Raw genomic sequence first — 20435 nt, forward strand, 5'->3', positions numbered from 1 at the left:
GATTCGATAAATCTTGGTTGAGTTCCGTTTAAACTTTTCAACAGAAATAGGGCAGGGATGGTACAAATAAGAAATTTCGTGGTATCGCTATACCTTCTTAGATTAAACTGAGATTTTAGAAATTAAATACTGTTTAATATCTTTGAAACGAAGCACATCCTAAACAACAGAGTCACTAAAAGTACTTTTAGTGAAGAGCAATTCTCTGAGATTTCGGTCATTCGATTTTTTTTGTATTTTTTAATCCAGCTGAAACTTTTATGGTGCCTTCGGTATGCCCAAAGAAGCCATTTTGCATCATTAGATCGTTCATATAATTTTCCATACAAATTTGGCAGCTGTCCAGACAAAAATGATATGTGAAAATTCAAAAATCTGTATCTTTTGAAGGAATTTTTTGCTCGATTTGGTGTCTTCGGCAAGGTTGTAGGTATGGATATGGACTACACTAAAAAAAATGATACCCAATAATTTTTTTTTGTGATTTTTTATTTCACTTTTGTCACTAAAACTTGATATGCAAAAAAAAATTGTTTTTTTATATATTTTAGAGGAATGCCAACTTTTCAGAAATTTCCAGAATGGGCAAACAATCTTTGACCAAGTTATGATTTTTTGAATCAGTACAGATTAAAAAAAAAAAATCGAAATATTGGTCGCCAAAAATTTTCAACTTCATTTTTCAAAAAGTACGATAGTGAATTTTTGATAAAGTGCACCGTTTTCAAGTTAGAGCCATTTTTAGGTAACTTTTTTGAAAATAGTCGTAGTTTTTCATTTTTTGAAATTAGTGCCCAGGTTTGCCCACCTTTGAAAAAATATTGATATGAAAAGCTGAGAAAATTCTCTATATTTTGCTTTTTTTGAACTTTGTTGATACTATGTACCCATAGTTGCTGAGATATAGCCATGAAAAGGTTTAAGGGTGCACAGCAACCAAGGAAGTTGTTGTCTTCTTATTCCAAAATTGTCAAAATTGATTGAGAACGTATCCTGTAAACATCTGAATGTTAAAAGAGTCAAACTTTATTGTACATTATTTTGTAGACGATAGTTTATGGGACGAATCAAAAATTATTTCGATAGTTTTGAAGATACCAAAATGTTTGATATAAAAATCTGGGTGCAAAGGCCTTGGTTGATGTGCACCGTTAAAAATAGGAAAATTGATGTTTTCCAAATTTCACCCAAACAACCCACCATTTTCTAATGTCAATATCTCAGCAACTAATGGTCCGATTTACAATGTTAAAATATGAAAACATACGTGAAATTTTCCGATCTCTTAAAAAAAATAGTTTCAAAAATTTAAAATCAAGACTATTATTTTAAACGGGCCAAACGGGCCAAGTTATTTCCGTCTGCTCGGGTTGTGGAATGTTTGAATTACAAAAATCAATGTTTAAATACACCAAAAAATACACGATATGCACGATATACAGTACGGATAATCAAACCCCGGATAATCGAAACTTCGGACAATCGAGTCTAGACTGTACTCTATTTTAAAGTTTATTGAATACAGCATCAGTGTGTGAAATGTATTTTGAAAACTTTCTCAACAAGTGATTTTTTTTCGAAACAAAACCTGTAAATACAACACGAGGGCATATTATTTTGTTCATGATCACTCATGTGTTGAAATATGTTCAATATGATTCGACATGAAAATCTGATCCAACTTCATAGCCACTCCACAGCTTGCTTTTTTTGTTATCTTTTCCGTATCTTGTGTGTTTCATAGCGTTGCACTTAAAATTAGGTTTTTGAATGATTGAATAAATGGGTACCTTAAAAAATTTAGATTTAAAGAGCAGGTTGGCTGGGTGTTATCAATCTTCCTCATCAATATGGATAATGATAAGTTTAATACATATACTCACCTGATGGCACAGCGAGTCGATTCCGAGCGCTGATTCCTTGTGGCTGAGGTCGTCCTCGAGAGAGTGCTGCGCCGCTCGACAGTCGGCCAACTGCTTGGTGATGCGAGCCAATAGCTGGGACAGCTTCTCCTGGCACGACCGCAGGTTGTCCGTCTCGACGAGCAGACTCTTTTCCACGTGGTCGTGCACCAGCTCGATACTTTTGCGACCCTCACGATGGTACAGACATTCCTGGGTAATGTGTAGCGGCGGATCCAGATCCTGGAGAGCCTTTTGGACGTTCCGTTTGGTGTCGGTCAGCTGGGCGGATTCGGCCACAAGTTTCTCCAACTCGGTGTTGAGTTCGTTGCGCCAGAACGTAATGTCCGTGATGCGTTCGCCCAGCCGTCTGGCCGCGTCCCGTTGCCCTTGAGAGGTTTTCTCGTCCGTTTCACGCATCAACCGGACCGCTTCCGAGCGAACCTTTTCCGCGTAGTTCCGGTTCTTGTCGGCATCGGCGTATGTCGCCACGTTCGACGTTGTCCACTCGTTGGGTGTGTACCGGGTGTACAGGGCAGCTCGAGCAGCATGTTGTGGATTACGCTCAAAGCCGGTGACCAGGTTCGGGAAGGTAACCGGGTCGGAACACATCGCCGATGGTGAGTAGGAAGACGCGACCAGTGCGTTTGTGATTGGCTGCTCGTGGAGCGGCGTCACTTGGACCGCCTCGTAGCCCATTGTGGGACGCCATGGGTGAGAGCGTGGCGTTTGATAGCAGGTTCCGGTCCGGGCCGGAGGGCCGGAGATCTGCTCCATGTTGTGGGTAGCATGGGTGGTGGAACTCCAAGGCTGTGGGAAGGTAATGTGAATGGATTAGAATAATGTGCACAATTGATGTAAACATATTTATAATTAAATTTTAAGCAGCTTAGTACAATTGTTTTGCAGTGGTTAAAAAAATTGCAGCAATTTTGAAAATAAAGGTTTTTAGAAAATATATGTGTTCACATTTAAATGGAGACGCATGTTTTAAGACAAATTAGATAAATGTCTCCGCCACTCTTTTGCTTTCCTACTACACGTAAAATTCCCAACACTTTTCAAGAGCTGTATTTGATTGTCAAATTGTGATGAGTCAGGGAACCGAAGGCAATACCTACATGTTTCCACCCTAAATCAAACATAAAAAAAATCAAAATCGTTGTTGCCTGAACAAGATTTTTTAAAAGCTCTCAACAAAAAAAAAAAAAAAACAAAATGTAAATCATACTTTATCATAGATCTAGGAAAAATAGCATTTTGATAAAATGAGCCTTAATACGAACCCTAAACCTTATTTTGTACTTTCCAAAAAATTAAAAGAAAGCAAAGGTTTTGAAAAAAACTTCATTAAATCTTATTTCCCGTGGCGTTTACGTCGTTCTGGCGGTTAAGTGTTAGTAGAATCAGCTTAACAGCTAGAAATAATCAAAATTGTAAATATCACGGCCGTACGCACGATTGTTCCTCTTGGCCCATATGGTCGTCTTGCCCCACCTCCCCCTAAACTAAAAAGTGGCATCGTTAAATTTCAAGGTGGGATTGTCCAAGGATTGCCATGATCTTAACAATAACCGTTGAAAGTAGGGAAAGAGGGAAAAACTTTCAAAACAGCCAGTGATATTTTGCGGACAGATCCTTTCGCGATAAACCAGACTTATTATTATTGTTCGTTTCGTTCGTGGCGTGGCAGAGGGCACGACGACTATTGGCAACTTTTCCAATGACACCTGATAGGAATCTACGCGATATTAAAAACTTTCCACCCAAATCCTCCAAAACAAGTCCCTGATCGATAATTTTAAATTGCAAAACTTGGATCGAACACGTAGTATTTATGAATGAACTGTCCGATTTTATTTCGCGCCACGTGGCACACCACCAGAGACGTTTCGTATCTTGCGGGAGGGTTGTGTGAAAATAAGGCTTCCCACTCAATAGAAAACTGTATAAAATACAGACACAATCACGTATAGGGATGGATCCAGTGGGGGCACGTGAAATTGAAAATAAAAACTTTTTCGCTTTACTGATTTTGCTGGCGCACTTGCGGCAAAGGGCGCCAAAAAGTTGACCTCGTTTTGAGGGTTCGTTCCGGATTGCGAAGGAGTTGGCAGGTATGGGGCACAAGCAAGGTGCGGCGGCCCGAATGGTTTCCCAGGTGATTCCCTCTATTTATTTATTTGTTCGTTAAACTGTGTCCCGCGTGCTCCACCGGGACAGGGGCGATGGTGAAAAAGTGGAGGATTTTATCGGGCCAAATTCCGGCGCATTTGTTCGAGTTCACGCGCGCAAAAAAAAAGAAGAAGCAAATATCTGCTCGCCATCTAGTCAGTAAGCCTGCTGGCAGCCCTGCCTGGTGTTGGTCCGACAGGTATCGAGAAATCGAGTGCCAAAGCATGTTTCGATACGGATTTGTTGAGTGGAATCAAAAAGCAATTGAGGGCCGAGGGATGATTCGATGCCACTTTTAGTTTTAGTTTTAAAAAGAATTTGTTTCTATTAGGGGAAATTCTCGTATGTTTGGCAGGTTAAGCACTCGCTCCTAACTTAATCCAATTTGCTGATTTTCACTATTTAAACAACTAATTTTGCAAAACTTTTGATAGAAACTTGCTTGCTCACTTCTCATTGGGCTATTTATCACTCGATTTTAGTTGAAAATGCTTTTAATTAGCTTTAATTGAATGTCAAAGTTCTGACCTGCCAACATTAGAGGCACGATGGAAATGAGATTAAATTGAGTGAGATAAGATTCCAAACCTGTTATTTTTGTTCGTTTATTTGAAACAAATCACATCCTGGACTCGGTTATCTAAAGGTTTGTCAGATAAATGTGGAAATGACGGATTTTTGAAGTGTTCGACAAATTAAAGATTAACCTGTCTCTGTCCTGGATGTTGACAACATTAGTCAGATTCATTATTTCCGCCGATTTGAGTGGATTTTCTTGTGATTATCCGAAGTGAATTTTTTCCTAGGCCTTCAGATAATCGAATCAGCTATAACAAATTTTCGTACATTTATAAAAATATGGGATTATTTATAATAATTAGCATTATTGGTCATTTCATGTGAAGCGGTACAACACTCAAAATCGACTTTTGAATCATGCTCATATTTGGAGGTGCTTTTATACCTTCAAAACATGCAAGTACTCCGAATTTTAGCAAATCAAACCACTCCTTTGTTGGTAACTTGAGGCGATTTGAGATTTTCGTAAACTATTCAGAAAACCTTTGTTTTTAAATGGCCAATTCATCAAAACAAAAAAAAAAAAATGATAGAACAATGCTCGGCCACTACTTTAGAAGAAAATTGGCCGGTGCATCGAATGGAAACGTTTATTATTATGGTCATTTTGGTCAAACAATACAGTTCTAGCAAAACATTGGAATAGGACCGAAGCCGAAGTGTAAACAAAGAGTCTATCCTGCTCGTTCCTAAAGTGAACATCAACTGACGTGAACAGGATAGACACTTTGTTTACACTTCGACATTCCCCCATTTACATTGTTTTGCTTGAGTTAACCATACTTTACTTCCTAACTCTCTCGTCCTACATCCCGAACCTTAGCAGATGTGTTCCAAAAGCTTTATTGAAAAATTAATTTGTTATTCCATCTTATTTCGCGATTTTTAGAAAACAAACGAGCTAGGCCATGCAGCACTTCAAATTGAAAGAAATCGCAAAAATACACAACCACAAAGCAGTGACAAATTATAATAATATATTGTATATTGCAGATTGCAACGATTTTTACGACAATCGAGCAAGTGATGGAAAAAATTTCACAAATGTGCATACCTCGAACTACAGCAGAAAAAAACTGTCTAAGACACACACCCCAAAGCTCTGCTTCAAATCGAGGATAGCTTTTATCCTGGACACTCACCACAGTAGGCAAGCAGGGTGGAGAAGGGGTGTGCATTCTGATGTGTGCATATTTGAGGTGTGAATATTTTCTGGCTGTGCGTCGAATTAGGTGCAAAATTGGCAATAACACCGTGCAACGTAAATGTGCCTTTTAAGAAGAGTTATTTGAAAGCATGAGGTTTTAAGTTCGCCAGAATCATCTCAATATATTTTTTTACAAATGTTCGACAGGAGCATAGTACTGAAGTTTATAAATTATAAATAATATAAATTGAATCATTACGAGGTTCTGCTTGGACTCAGGAAATATATATGCATTTGGAAGACCTTGTCAACGAGTCTTAAAGTTTGAAGATCTGGCGACACTGTCTGGAGTTATGTCCACTTCAGTAATATTTCTGCCATTTTTTGGATCCGGATCACACTCAACTGTATGGGAACTACGAGTCTTTAAAAAAAATACTCTTTTTGAAGCATATTTATATGAAAAATGCTGGTGATTACGCAGTTCTGCATACACTCCAAAATATATAATTTGAAAACCTAGTCAACGAGTCTTAAAGATTGACTATCTGGCAACCCTGCGCTATAGCCACTTAAGTGATATTCATGTTTGACCATTGTTCCACTCATATATATCGTTTTTTGCAATTTTTCACAAAAGAGCTGGTGTGATTTCTGGATGGCCCTGTTGGTTCCATAAAAAATGTTTCCGTGCACTTAGTTTACAAAATATCAATTATTCAGGTGAAAATTATGGTAAAATTACATCTAAAAAACGGGGTACATCTTTTATGTCAGGAAAAAGCTTTAATTTTACCTCTTATAATGTGTAAATTTACATCTGGCAGGCGCTAAGAAAAAAATATCTGTAATCCCATAAAAATATCAAACCAGCGATAGTTATATCTAGTTTGTCTACTAAGTCCGCGCCTTAACCCGCACGGAACTATGTTCCACCAGTGCGAGCGGATGGTTGTGTTTGTGTGCAGAGTTAAGACAAAAATCAGGAGTGAGTGAAGGGACGCGGTGTAGCAATAAAACAAGATCTTGGACATTATTTATATTAACACTCAAACGCTCGGGTAGTCATTTGACCCCTATTTTTTTCTTAGAAATCCCATAACTTTTGATAGAATTGACCAATTTGGATGCTTTCGGTTGCAAAAGATCCAGATTTGTCTATATTTTGAACTGCCAGATGGGGGACAAATGTGGTCCATTTTACCGGAGATATTCCGGATTCTGTTGTACCTCGGCCCTCCTATGGGTATTTGGCCAATATAATAAAAACTTTTCAACAGAAAAATTTCGGAAATGATGCAAAACTACAAGGCATCATCCTAATACATCATCCTGCAAAAATAATTGACATGGTTAAGTCCTACGGGGCAGCGGAGCCGGTTCCAGTTGGGCAACAATTGACATCAGCTCAGTGAACCGTTTCCGGATAGAACCTGTTCCGGTGCCCGAAGGTCTTCAGCATGTCATGTATCTATGCAGGATGATGTTTTAGGATGATTCCTTGAAGTTTTGCATCATTTCCGATTTTATTCTGTTGAAAAGTTTTTATTATATTGGCAAAATATCCATTTAGGAGGGCCGAGGTACCCCAACAGAATCCGGAATATCTCCGGTAAAAATGGACCACATTTGTCCTCCGTCTGACAGTTGAAAATATAGACAAATCTGGATCTTTTGCACCCGGAAGCATCAAAATTGGTCAATTCTATCAAAAGTTATGAGATTTTTAAGAAAAAAAATAAGGGTCAAATGACTACCCGAGCGTTTGAGTGTTAATCGATGAATTATTGTGTGCTTAAAGCCCTTTCTTCATCATCGTTGATTGGAAGGCTTTCTGACGGTTGGCTTCGTTAGAATGATCGCGTAACAAAATTATTTTGATTCAGCAAGAACGTTGTGTGGTACGCGAGTGTTTTTGTGTTGAAAAAGACCTTCCCGTTGCACCGTAGCTCGGAGTGCTCGACGTCGGATATTTGTGTGTCAAGCCCTCTCCATAGCATCGTAGCTCGAGAGGCATCGAAAACCTTAACAGAAAGAAGATCGGAAGGCACGTTGACGGTTGAGCTCATCGCGATATTTCAAAATATTAAAAAATTGTGAATTAAATGATTATATGATTCAAAATCAGTCCACACTATCATTGCAGCATTGCGTTTAACACCTCATTCTAAAAATAAACATTATTTGGCCAAATCTTTCCACAGCCGGCTGTCTAAGATTAAACAATTTCATTAAAAATTTATAAAATTTAAACGGAAAATGTGTTAATACATAAACGCATTGAACAAACACTTTGATTTTGGGTCGCATCGTCATCTTCTATGGTAAATCCTGACCAAATACCCCACCTTACTAACAAATTTTCAGGTTCCTGGCGCTTGTGGGGTGTAAGCACAGGGTAAACCAGCTACCCTAGTAGCAACCTGCGCTAACTAACATTCCCGTCCGAGATCGAGATCTACAAACTGACATGGCGGGCGCCGTTGGTGTTTTATCTTTTCAGCGCATTCATACATGCTGTTGATAAGGGAAACACCATTAGATCGCTGAAGCCTATGATAGGTCGTGCTGAAAGGATATTACGGTTCTGTTCAGCAACGGAGGGGCAACCATGGTCTCATGCTAAGTCCGCGCCCTAACCCGCACGGCCAACTCACCGCTGTGAAAACGTTCATTGTGTCAAAATTGTAAAATTTTGTTGGCCTATAAATTTAGCAACAACATATGTTAATTTTTGTTTGCAAGGATGTGCAACATTTTTTAGAGATATCAAAATCAGTATTTTCATCTCCGCTACTTGGCAAGAAGTTGATTTCTCAGGCAGATTTCTTTTGGAAATTTTACGTAAAAATAACAACAAATTTGCTGAGACTGTCTGAATTTCATCAAAGGCATCAAGATTTTAATGAGCCTGTTTTGTTGAAAGCTGGCATTGATTTTCAAATACAAACTATGGATTACACACTTTTAACACACTAATGCAAAATTACTGTATTCTTTAAGCTGAAGGTCATGTGAAAGTAATTAGTATTAAATCCTTCGTATAAGTAGCTTCTTTAAAATCTCTCAGTCAGTCAGTCAGAGCTCTGATGAATTTCGTTTAAAATAAAACCAAAAGCAAATTGCTTGCCATTCATTTCACCCTCAATTCAATAATACACTGATTTTTTTTCAGCCAGTAATAAACTCCACAACACAACCCACTGAACTACCCCTCGTGGTTTGGCGCGCGCTCTCTTTCCCCTCTCTCGTAATAGAACCACGTGCTTGCGCAAGCACAAGTTGAAAAATCGAAAATTGATAAAACAATCGCGGACGAGGTAACGCCAATCACGCGGGAGGTGTCAACGTTTTTTTTCACTTCCAACTTTCTGAACTACATATTTCTTGCACGATCACTGAGCCGAGGGCCAAAAATAGGCCTGCGACCTTGGGTAACACAAACTGGATGTGACACCGTGGGGAAAATGTTGAGGGAGGTGATTGCGTTATAATTACTTGCACTTCGTAGGCCATCAGGCAGCGGGCCACGTGCTTCAGGGCCCGCAAACAGGATGTCCACAACTGACTCGACAACAGACACTTCCCGTCGTTCCGTCTGGCAGCAAATCCGCCTCTCGCTTGGTGTTAATCCGTGACGCCACCGTCTTCTAACGCATTACCATCGTTTTCACATGCTTTTCTACTTTGGTTAAGAGGATATAATAGGGTGATAAGAAAAATTGCCAGGTGATTCCAAACTAAGCATATAGGTCATTACCAAAATTACCAAAATCGGCCTTAATTTACCCTCTACTGAAAAACTTGGAGTTTGTTAGAAAACATTTACAAAAAAAAAAAATCAGAAATAAAAACACATTTTCACAATTGATTTTACAGCTGAAACATTTTGGCAAAGTCAAAGGACTAGATTTTTGATTGCAGTTTGTTTTTCAGTGGTGGAATTCTTTTAAGAAAAAAATAGTAAGAAAGAAAAAATCTTAAATTCGAGTAAACTTGGCCTTTTTGATTTATTTCATGACAAATACGCTCAGTATGATCGTTTAATTCACATGGCTTAGTGGGTTTTTTCCTCTTGTCACCCTAAATGGATGAGAACCGCAGCAAAGGCACACACACTCTCCCGTACCAAGAGAACCCAAAATTTGCAAGTACTCAATAAATCCTTCCTAATCCAACAACGTTCAAGTCCCGACTGATGGCTCTGGGGCCGAACGATTCGACGATTTCAACGGCCGTTTTCGATGGTGTTTGTGAACCGCCGCAGGATTCGAATTATGTTGCAGGTTCGTTTATGTGTTTGCACCAACAGTTTTTTTTATGATGGCTTATGCTGGCAACAACGACGACGACTACCGTTTCGATTAGACAACCGCGAGGGGGTTACGACCAGGGAGGAATGGGTTAAGTGGAAAGAGGTGGCCTTCTGCCTTTACGGTTTCACTTTGATGGAACTTTTGCGCGCCCGCGTTAAGGAATGTTGTTGTGTTTGCTCGATATCGAATTATTGCTTTTTCATTGGGGATTAAGGTCAGTTATATGGAGGAGTTTAGTGTATCGAGTGTATTCAATTTGATACATTGTGACTTTTTCGCAACATTTGTTGCAATCAAACAGATGTTACATTTGATTCCTGGAGTCTCTTTTAAATCCAATGATTTTTTTTCAATACCAAAACAAAAAAAAATGTTCATTTCAACTCATGGCAAAACTTGATGTTAAATCGTGAGTTGTTGTTCATAAATTTGAGAAACACGAAAGAATTTATTCAAGAGTATGGTGCAACAAAAATGACTTTTTGGCGGGAATTCACGGGTTTGTTCCACTGTGCATACTGAGCCCAAATCCCAAATCTTTGCTGTCTTGCTAACTTGTCGTATGTCGATTTTGTGCAGCTCACAATTCCTCACCTTTTGACCTCCACATATCCCCAAAATTCGATTTTAATCCTGAGATAGAGAACTCCGTTCATTTTTGTCACATTTCATATGAAAGAAGTTTCAATCTTGTCGTGCTATCTTGACAGAGCCTGAAAATTGATGTAAGTGCGACAATTGGTCAAAGGGATTTCAGTTCAAAACGCGTTTGACAGGAACGAGTTGGACTACCATAAACATTTTCAGTTATAACTCGGGACTTCAGCAACCAAATTCAACAAAACATCTGGAGGAAGCACAGAATGATCAACCAAACAAAATGTATTTGTTATTGTTAACATTGCGTGTTCTTATTTTTGTTTATTCAAGGTCAAACATTAAAACGCAGAAAAAAAGCTACCTACGTTTTAAATTAGATTTAATCCGTAAAAATAGATATTTTTTAAATGTAAATTTTTGAGGCACTTTGGCCACTGAAACGTTTTAGTTCAACATCACTGGCGTGTTGGCTAAATTGAAGTTTGGTGCACCCTGAAGCTCGGTATAGACCACCGCGCCACGAGGCCCTTTTAGCGTGACGTACTTTATGGATGAAGCCTCAGTGTAAAAGCCTGAAATTAATTAATTACGAAGCACAGAGATAACGTAAAGCTTTTCATGCATGTTTCAGAAACACTGAAAGTGTCCTGCACGTGCCACTGAGTACTGTAAAATGCATGTATACAGCTATTTTGAATGCAATTGAAAGACGCCTCGGCGTGAGTCGATTCGTGGTCACGTTTGTATGAGTTTGTCAGGCTGTTCTATTAAATGTGTATGTAACGCTGAAAACAACTTTTATATAATTTTGATAAACACGTTTACGTCTTTTAAGAATAAAATAATATGATACATTTTACCGTTTCAACGTGTTGTCTTGTGCGGTGAGTTTCTTCCCCTCCAAAATACTTCAGGAAACTAGGTCACTCATTGGCGTAAAAAGCAGAACATAAAATGTAGAGTTTTGCTCAGCATGAATGAAATCGCTGTGTTCTCTCTCTTTCTGTAACTATTTCTAAGGTTTCCTCCTGCTGAGATGGTGCTCACATTCATCACTAAAAACCAAGTCAAGTTAACATCAAAAGAACCAGTTGGAAGTTTCTTTCTTGAGTTGAATCTTTAGACAAGTATAAAAAAACTGCGTTACAAGAAGCACAGTTTATTTTTTAGGAGTAGTTGGAATAGTTTCGGGGGAAAAATAAATTGTTTTGAGAGCGGCTTTTGTGATGATTACACTTTTGGTTGCTCTTTTAGTTGTTATCTTAGTTAGGAGATTCTTTAACAAATTATTTTTATGAACATTATTTTCCCACGATCTTAATCTTTCGAACAAGAGTCACAGACAAATAGATGTAAAAAATCTTTTTAAAAAACTTCAAGAATTTTAACTGTCCATTTGAATGATCAAAATTTCGTTATGGCAATTTTGAATTCACCACAGCTCATTTGCAGTCTTTAGCAGTTGCTTGAAACTGTATGCACACAAACCCTAACATCGTTCAGCGTATGCGTTCACAATATGTAAATGTAATTCATCGCTGTCGTTCTAATTTGTCGTTAAGAACGCCATTTTGTGCACCTCACAATGCCTCACCTTTTGACCTTCACAGATCCCCAAAATTAGATTTCAATCCTGAGATATTCAATAAAAACCGAAAAAAAACTCCGTGCATTTTTGTCACTTTTCATATGCATCTTCTCGTGCTATCTTGACACAGCCTTAAAATTGATGTAAGTGCGACAATTGGCCAAAGGGATTTCTGGTCAGAACGCGTTTGACACAGGAACGAGCTCAACTACCCTAAAAAATCAATTATATTTCGGGACTCCAGCAACCAAATTCGACCAAATTTTGGGGCAACGCACAGAGTGGTCAACCAAACAAAACGTGTTAGGTATTGTTTACATTGCGTGTTCTCGTTTTTGTTTATTCAAGGTCAAACATTAAAACGCGTTTTTCTCGGAACGTCAAAACGTGACGTACGACATGTTAGCACGACGGCGTCGATAGATTTTTTTTTGTTAAGGCTGTGATTTCATGATGTTTAGTTTTTTTGTAAGCGGTAATGTTTATTAGATGCTTGTAAGAAAAATGTCTGATGTTTTGACGAAGAACTTCGTCTTAGGGCTCTATACAGGGTAGCAATCCAAAATTTCGCGAAGCGAAATGAAACCGAAAAATGAAACACCTTCCCCAAGCAGAGGGGAAAATCACAGAAGCAGCGCGGCCGACGGTTTTGATATAAATATAAACGCCACCCCCTCCACAGCATTAGTTTAGTCGGTGGTCTACCACCGAAGCGAGAGGAGCTCAGCTTTTCTCGCGAGCGCCAGCCTTCTCTCTTTCCTACAAAACCACGGGAAATTTGAAGGCTGGCTTCAGTCGGTGGTCTACCACCGAAGCGAGAGGAGCTCAGCTCCTCTCGCAAGCGCCACTAGGTGGCGTCTTCAGAACTAGCCTTCCCGCTTCCCTACAAAACCATGGGAAATCGGAAGGCTGGCTTCAGTCGGTGGTCTACCACCGAAGCGAGAGGAGCTCAGCTCCTCTCGCAAGCGCTTAACAGTAGTGGCCACCACCTGGAGGCCCCGGGAATGTTCCGATAAGGGGACATTTGCGGAACCATAAGTGTGGGGGCAATATTGGTATCAAACTTTAGGGATTTTGATACTGGACATGAAATTTGACATTTTGGCAGTAATGGCCGCAACCTAGAGTGGCCGGAGGCCCCGGGAATGTTCCGATAAGGGGACATTTGCCGAACCATAAGAGTTGGGGCAATATGGGTATCAAAATTAAGGGATTCTGATACTGGACATGAAATATGACATTTTGGCAGTAGTGGCCACCACCCGGAGTGGCCGGAGGCCCCGGGAATGTTCCGATAAGGGGACATTTGGGGAACCATAAGAGTTGGGGCAATATGGGTATCAAACTTAAGGGATTTTGATACTGGACATGAAATATAACATTTTGGCAGTAGTGGCCACCACCTGGAGTGGCCGGAGGCCCCGGGGGTGTTCCGATAGGGGGACATTTGCGGAACCATAAGAGTTGGGGGAATATGGGTATCAAACTTTAGGGATTTTGATACTGGACATGAAATTTGACATTTTGGCAGTAATGGCCGCAACCTAGAGTGGCCGGAGGCCCCGGGGATGTTCCGATAAGGGGACATTTGCGGAACCATAAAAGTTGGGGCAATATAAGTATCAAACTTTAGGGATTTTGATACTGGACATGAAATTTGACATTTTGGTAGTAGTGGCCACCACCTGGAGTGGCCGGAGGCCCCGGGGATGTTCCGATAAGGGGACATTTGCGGAACCATAAGAGTTGGGGCAATATGGGTATCAAACTTAAGGGATTTTGATACTGGACATGAAATTTGACATTTTGGCAGTAGTGGCCACCACCTGGAGTGGCCGGAGGCCCCGGGAATGTTCCGATAAGGGGACATTTGGGGAACCATAAGAGTTAGGGCAATATGGGTATCAAACTTTAGGGTTTTTGATACTGAACATGAAATTTGACATTTCGGCAGTAGTGGCCACCACCTGGAGTGGCCGGAGGCCCCGGGGGTGTTCCGATAGGGGGAAATTTGCAGAACCATAAATGTTGGGGGAATATGGGTATCAAACTTTAGGGATTTTGATACGTGACATGAAATTTGACATTTTGGCAGCAGTGGCCATAACCTGGAGTGGCCGCAGGCCCCTGGGATGTTCCGATAAGGGAAATTTGCGGAACCATAAGAGTTGGGGCAATATGGGTATCAAACTTAAGGGATTTTGATACTGGACATGAAATTTGACATTTTGGCAGTAGTGGCCACCACCTGGAGTGGCCGTAGGCCCCGGGGATGTTCCGATAAGGGGACATTTGCGGAACTATAAAAGTTGGGGCAATATAAGTATCAAACTTCAGGGTTTTTGATACTGGACATGAAATTTGACATTTCGGCAGTAGTGGCCACAATCCGGAATGACCGGATCCCTCGGGCGTGTTCCGATGGGGGGACATTTGCGGAACCATACGAGTTGCGGCAATATAAGTATCAAACTTCAGGGTTTTTGATACTGGACATGAAATTCGAAATTGGCGGAACCATAAGAGTTGGGGCAATAAAGGTATCAAAATGTAGCTGCTCCTCTGTGATGTTGCTGCACGGTTACGCAAAACGGAAATGAAATTAAATCCAGCCTCGGAATGGAGTTATCTACGTGCGTATGTATTGCGTGTACGTACACGAAAAAGATTGAGGTTAAATTTTGTACAGTCCAGCAAAACAAATGGCGTGCTAGTGTGCGTGAGAGCGGGCTTAGATAACTCTATCAGAATCACCTCGATCACCTCACGTCGAGGCCACATCAGCTGCAGCAGAAGAGGGCGCAGAAGGCGAAAATATCCCTAGGCAGCCCAACGGACAAACAACGAAGAACAACCGCTGCACCGCAGAAAGCAAACCACAGGCCAAGGTTCCGAAGGAGAGAGGAAACCGGCCAAGCCCGCGGCCCGTCCGCTGGTTGACGAAACGAATCTGGCCGCCATCACCCCGAAGGATCGGAACTTCGGAACGAATCGCCACTGCAGACCATCGGGAAAGAAGAAGAGCAGCTCCTCCACCATCGCAAGTGTAACGGACAAGAAGCAAAAACCCCGCCGCAAGTAGCACTTAGGAACGTGGTGCTGATGCAGGTTGACCCAGACCAAAGCCATGGACATCTTCCTCAACGTTGACCGGAGAAGCGGCTCGAATGAAGCACTACACCTCGCGGAAGATTTGATAAACAAACGGCCCTTTTCAGGGCCACCAAATATCTCACGAAAGAGTTGTTCCTTCAAAATTTCTCTCTAAGAATGTTCCCTAAAAATTTAAAAAAAGATTGAATAAATATCATTTCACCACAGAGTTAGCATGAAACCACTGTTTCTGTGTGGTAGAATGTCATACGCGCTTGTGTGTGTGTGTGTGTGTGTGTGTGTGTGTGTGTGTGTGTGTGAGCACGGAGAGGGAAAAATCGCCTGCTGCAAAAATGCACAAGTCAGAATAACTTTTTCGAAAATTTGAAGCCGTCGCCGATTGCTGGCAACAGCCTTCAAAAAACACTGGCTCAGAAAAAGCCCCATCGAAACGACGTTGAACGCTTCAACTTTATCCTCAGCTCAAGCATCTCCGCCGTCAGGTATTCCCGGTTTGGTTGACTCGTCCGACCGGGAACTGCGGCCCAGCTCGAGACTACCGTGTCTGTTTCTCGCCTTCACCTTTCCTCATTTGCTGACGCGTCGTCCCTTCCTCGTTGAAAGTCGAGAGTGAAATGATTGCGAAAATGACAAATCGACCTATATTTATAGATTTTTGTTTTGGCATATCGCGGAACGATCAAATCTTGGTGGCGAATGCAGTAGGAAGGCAGAGAGAATGCAGTAGGAACGGCAAAATGAGGAAAAAATCTTGGGTGCTTGTGAAAAGAGGGGAAGTAATAGCGAAGTAGAAGTATAAAAATGCGTTCTACCCTTTCCACTCCACTTAGTTGCCACCGAGATGCTGAACAAGTCGGGTCGGCTCATAATATCTGAGCCGCAGACGGGTGAAGCAGCAGCAGCAGGGAGAGAGAGAGCCCCAAATTCTCTCTTCCGGAGAAGGATTTCTTCTGAAAAATTACCTTTATTTTCTAGAGAGAGAGAGAGAATCGGAGAGCAGCACTGAAGAGGGCAAATTGTGTGCGAATGCCGTAGAATGACACACCATTCATACACACTCCCGTTTCATGGTACACGCTGATTGGGTTCGATGCGTCGAGTTTCCCTTCCACGGATGTTCGATTGATGTATCTAAATTCGTCACCTGAAAAGGCCATCAAAGACTGCGACCAACTACAGATACACCCTGGGACGAGCAAAACCGCCAGCCCAGCGGAGGCAACTTTTAGGCAGTGGAGTAAAATCGTTTAACCTAGTAGACTGTGTAAAAATTGTTGTAGCCCTGTTGTATGGGTTAGTACAACGAATCTACTACGAGCTCGTGTAATTAGTCACGGCCCCGGGATGCACAGCCGGGTCAGCCAGGAAGCTTCCCCCAATTCGTTCAAAGATTTTGTTTACGCCAGTGGTGGCCAAAACCTGGAGTGGCCGGTGCCCTCAAAGAAGGTTCCCCCGGGGCCTGGGGGGACATTTACAGAACCATACGAGTTTTGGCAATATGGGTATCAAAATTCATGGTTTTTGATACTGAACATAATAATGGCCATTTCGGCAAAAAACGAAAAACGAAACTATTGGCACTACGCCCCCCCGGGGCATGGCCTTCCTCTAACGTGGGATTTCTGCTCCAGCGCCTCTGACGAGACAGGAGAAACCGGGACCGACGTTTTACTTCACCATCCGATAGAAGCTCAGTGGATAAGGCGGGAATCGAACCCGCGTCTCATAGCATCATCGGGATCGGCAGCCGAAGCCGCTACCCCTGCGCCACGAGACCCATTTGCCATTTCGGCAGTGGTGGCTAAAACCTGGCGTGGCCGGTGCCCTCAAAGAAGGTTCCCCCGGGGCCCGGAGGGCCTTTTAAAGAACCATACGAGTTTTGGCAATATGGGTATCAAAATTCATGGTTTTTGATACTGAACATGAAAATGACCATTTCGGCAGTAGTGGCCACAACCTGTACTGGCTGGTGCCCTCGAAGCAGGTTCTCCCGGGGACCGGGGGACATTTACAGAACCATACGAGTTTTGGCAATATGGGTATCAAAATTCATGGTTTTTGATACTGAACTAAAATTGACATTTCGACAGTAGTGGCCACAACCTGGAGTGGCCGGTGCCCTCAAAGCAGGTTCCTCTTGGGCCCAGGGTAACATTAACCGAAACATACGGGTTGTTGCAATATGGGTATCAAAATTCATTGTTTTGATATTGAACCTGCAAATGGCCATTTCGACAGTAGTGGCCACAACCTGGAGTTGCCGGTGCCCTCATGGAAAGTTCACCTTGGGGAACATTTAGGACAATTTTGCCGACAAATCTATGAAACAAAATACAATAATCTTATCCCAGATTTCACTAGCAATCCAAAAACTCATTCAAAATGTTTGGTCCTATGTCTTCTCTGACATACCATCTTGAACTTTTTGGCAATATGAGTAATAAATCGCTGGGGGTAATAAATCGATAATTGCGAAATTATTGAAATTGAGAATAACTCTTTCGTAATCAATTTGAGCCCTGAAAAGGGCTTTTAAATGCTTGCTGTTGAAATTTACATGGCTGTCGCCGATGGCTGGCAAGAGCCTTGCCAAAACATTTCCCCATCGCGAACAACATTGAACCCTTCCAGGTTCGGTCTGCCCCTTCGCCGCGATGCTTCTCCGCCTTCAGCTATCTTTGTTGCCGCTGTGTCGTCCCTTCCTCGTAGACTGTCGAGAGTGATTTGAGTACGCAAATGAAATAGATTTTCGTTTTGGGATTTCGTGGAACGAAGAAATCTAGGTGGCGAATGCTGTAGGAAGGCAGAGAGAACGCCGTAGATACGTCAAAACGAGAAAAAAGTCTTGTAATGTGTGGGAATAAATCGTTTAATGTGATTCAAATTTGTTGTGACGCAAAGAAAATCTTTAACACATGGTTCAGACTGGCTCTCTGTAATGAATTGGAGTCCTGATAATGGCTTTTATTATTTCAAAATATTTCTAAAAAATGTTCAATGCCAAAAGTTTAATTGATGAAATGATTTCAAATCAACTGGCACGAAAATCTAGACATTACGATTAGCTGTGAAGCGTTTCAAAACTTTAGACGTTATCCAACGTCAAAATACCATAAGATCTTAGAGCAGAAATACCATAAGATCTTAAAGCAGAAATAAATAGATCTTAAGAAATAACCGTTTCGTGATTGATTTTGTGGCCAAGAAACGAAAATAATAAAACTATAAAAAAAATCATTAACTTTTGTGTCCGAAGTTCTTCGTCATGATGGTTATGCCTGTAGCATTACCACTGCACCTTTTTACCAAAAAAAAAAAAAATAATACAGAAAATATCCTTACCAGTGGCACACTCGACTTCCTTGCCGAATGCATAAAGGTGTTGGCATGTAGTGTTTGAGAGGACGGGAGCACCACCTCATAGTCACTAGCTCCCTCCCAGCACAACATTAAGCCCTGATTCGATGTTTACTGCCCGTCCTGTTCAGAGTATCAAACTTCTTTCCGTAAGGATTTCATTTCACCAGAAAAAAAAATCCAAAAATATAAAAAAATAAAGTCACCACGTCAAATCGAAAATCGCGAACTCTTCCCGCAACTGAGCTCGAGCACCAACTGAATCGGATCGGGAAAGAAGCTTATCGTGGCCTAAAACTTTTGGCTGTTGATGGGATTTGAGTCCGTATTTGCAACCATTTCGTCGTATATAATATAAAGTCAGCCCAGCAGTTCAGAAACAAATAGTCGAATCGAAACGAAAGCTCCTTCGTGAGGGTGTGTGGTGTCCCAGAATTATGAGCATTGTTTGGTAGTTGAGCTAGGCAACGGCTGAAGTCGTCGACGTCGAAGTTTGTTCTTTGGTGAACTGCTTGTCTCGTAATGGTAATAATACAGCTGCATCCAGCAATTGTGATGAGGAAGTCGTTTAATTTTGTACTTGTCTTGCGTAATACGGTAAACAAAAAGTCAGCTGTTTGGAGGATTATGGTTGCCAAAGCTGGATCAGATCGAATTTGCTCAGCCGTTGAAAGTTAATATTTGCTTTGATTTTATAAACACGCCCTTCAAAACAAAATAAAAAATTAAAATAAGTTCCTCATTATTGTAATTATTTAGATGCAAAAAATGCTCAAAGGAACGATTTTTTTGTTTCATTTAATTCAAATTTTAGTTTTTTTGGCATGACTCTCATCACTGCTCAGCAATGCAACAAAGCATCCAAAATTTAGCATAAACCATTATTTCGGATATCAATATCATTTGCAATATCAAGTAACCACTCCAACCGGCTTCAGTTTCATAAGAACTACCCTAGATTCATTTCGCGACGTGGGACTGGTGGTTCACTCCTGGTTTAATTTTTTGCTTAAATTTGTTTAAATTGCTGTCTGTTTTCGAGCAGCAACAACAATCACAACGACTATCGTTGGAAGCGAAAGAGTTCATTTTGAGCTTCGTTCATTGCTTGTTATCGGAGAATACCAGAGTGTGTGGGGACAGGAAACAGGAATTTGGTTTATTTTTTGCTATCCTGTAATTTGTTTTATCGATATTTTTGGGATATTACAAACATAATGGAATAAAGTTGGCAAAGTGGAATGGCGCTACCTATTGTGAATAGTGATGCTGATGGGAAGCATTAAAAAATGCTGCCTGCATCCAGAAGCCCCAACACAGGGGAATTTATCTATTGTATAGTTTTTTTTTATGGGAATAAGGGTAAAGCTGCCAAATTTCAGTCAGGCTATTTGCTTGAAATTCTAAAAAAGGTAATCAAAACATCAATCGAAGGAAACATATTTTTTGCGCATCCAAATATTTTGAAAACATTCTTGGGTTTATTCAATGAAAATATAAGGAATTCCATTCCAGAAGGATTCCATTGCATTTATAATTGAACTATAATTTAACGTTGTCGAATGGCGAAACTCGATTTTAACAGCTCATGACGAAGCAGTTACAAAGAAGTACTTACAAAATGTTAAGCTGTGTTCAGATTTTATGAATGGTGAAAC

General features: G+C 40.9%; 1 protein-coding gene across 11 annotated transcripts in view; it reads right to left on the reverse strand.

The window, feature by feature from the left end:
* The window catches only part of LOC6041845 (tektin-3), a 31935-nt gene extending 12803 nt beyond the window's left edge, over nt 1-19132 (reverse strand). Inside the window, exons 1-3 of one of the 11 annotated variants that reach the window (XM_038251043.1) lie at nt 9885-9995; nt 9301-9484; nt 1884-2711 (exon numbers count right to left, since the gene is read on the reverse strand). In XM_038251043.1, the coding sequence (XP_038106971.1) occupies nt 1884-2711; nt 9301-9318 (846 nt within the window). In that variant the 5' untranslated portion in view covers nt 9319-9484; nt 9885-9995. Of the gene's footprint in view, nt 1-1883; nt 2712-9300; nt 9488-9562; nt 9783-9830; nt 9996-18762 lie in introns of those variants that run through there. The other 10 variants (XM_038251061.1, XM_038251072.1, XM_038251067.1 and 7 more) reach the window with 10 other exon arrangements.
* Between the last annotated feature and the right edge of the window lie 1303 nt (nt 19133-20435).

Source organism: Culex quinquefasciatus, chromosome 1 (genome assembly GCF_015732765.1).
Source record: "Culex quinquefasciatus strain JHB chromosome 1, VPISU_Cqui_1.0_pri_paternal, whole genome shotgun sequence".
Classification (NCBI taxonomy): domain Eukaryota; kingdom Metazoa; phylum Arthropoda; class Insecta; order Diptera; family Culicidae; genus Culex; species Culex quinquefasciatus.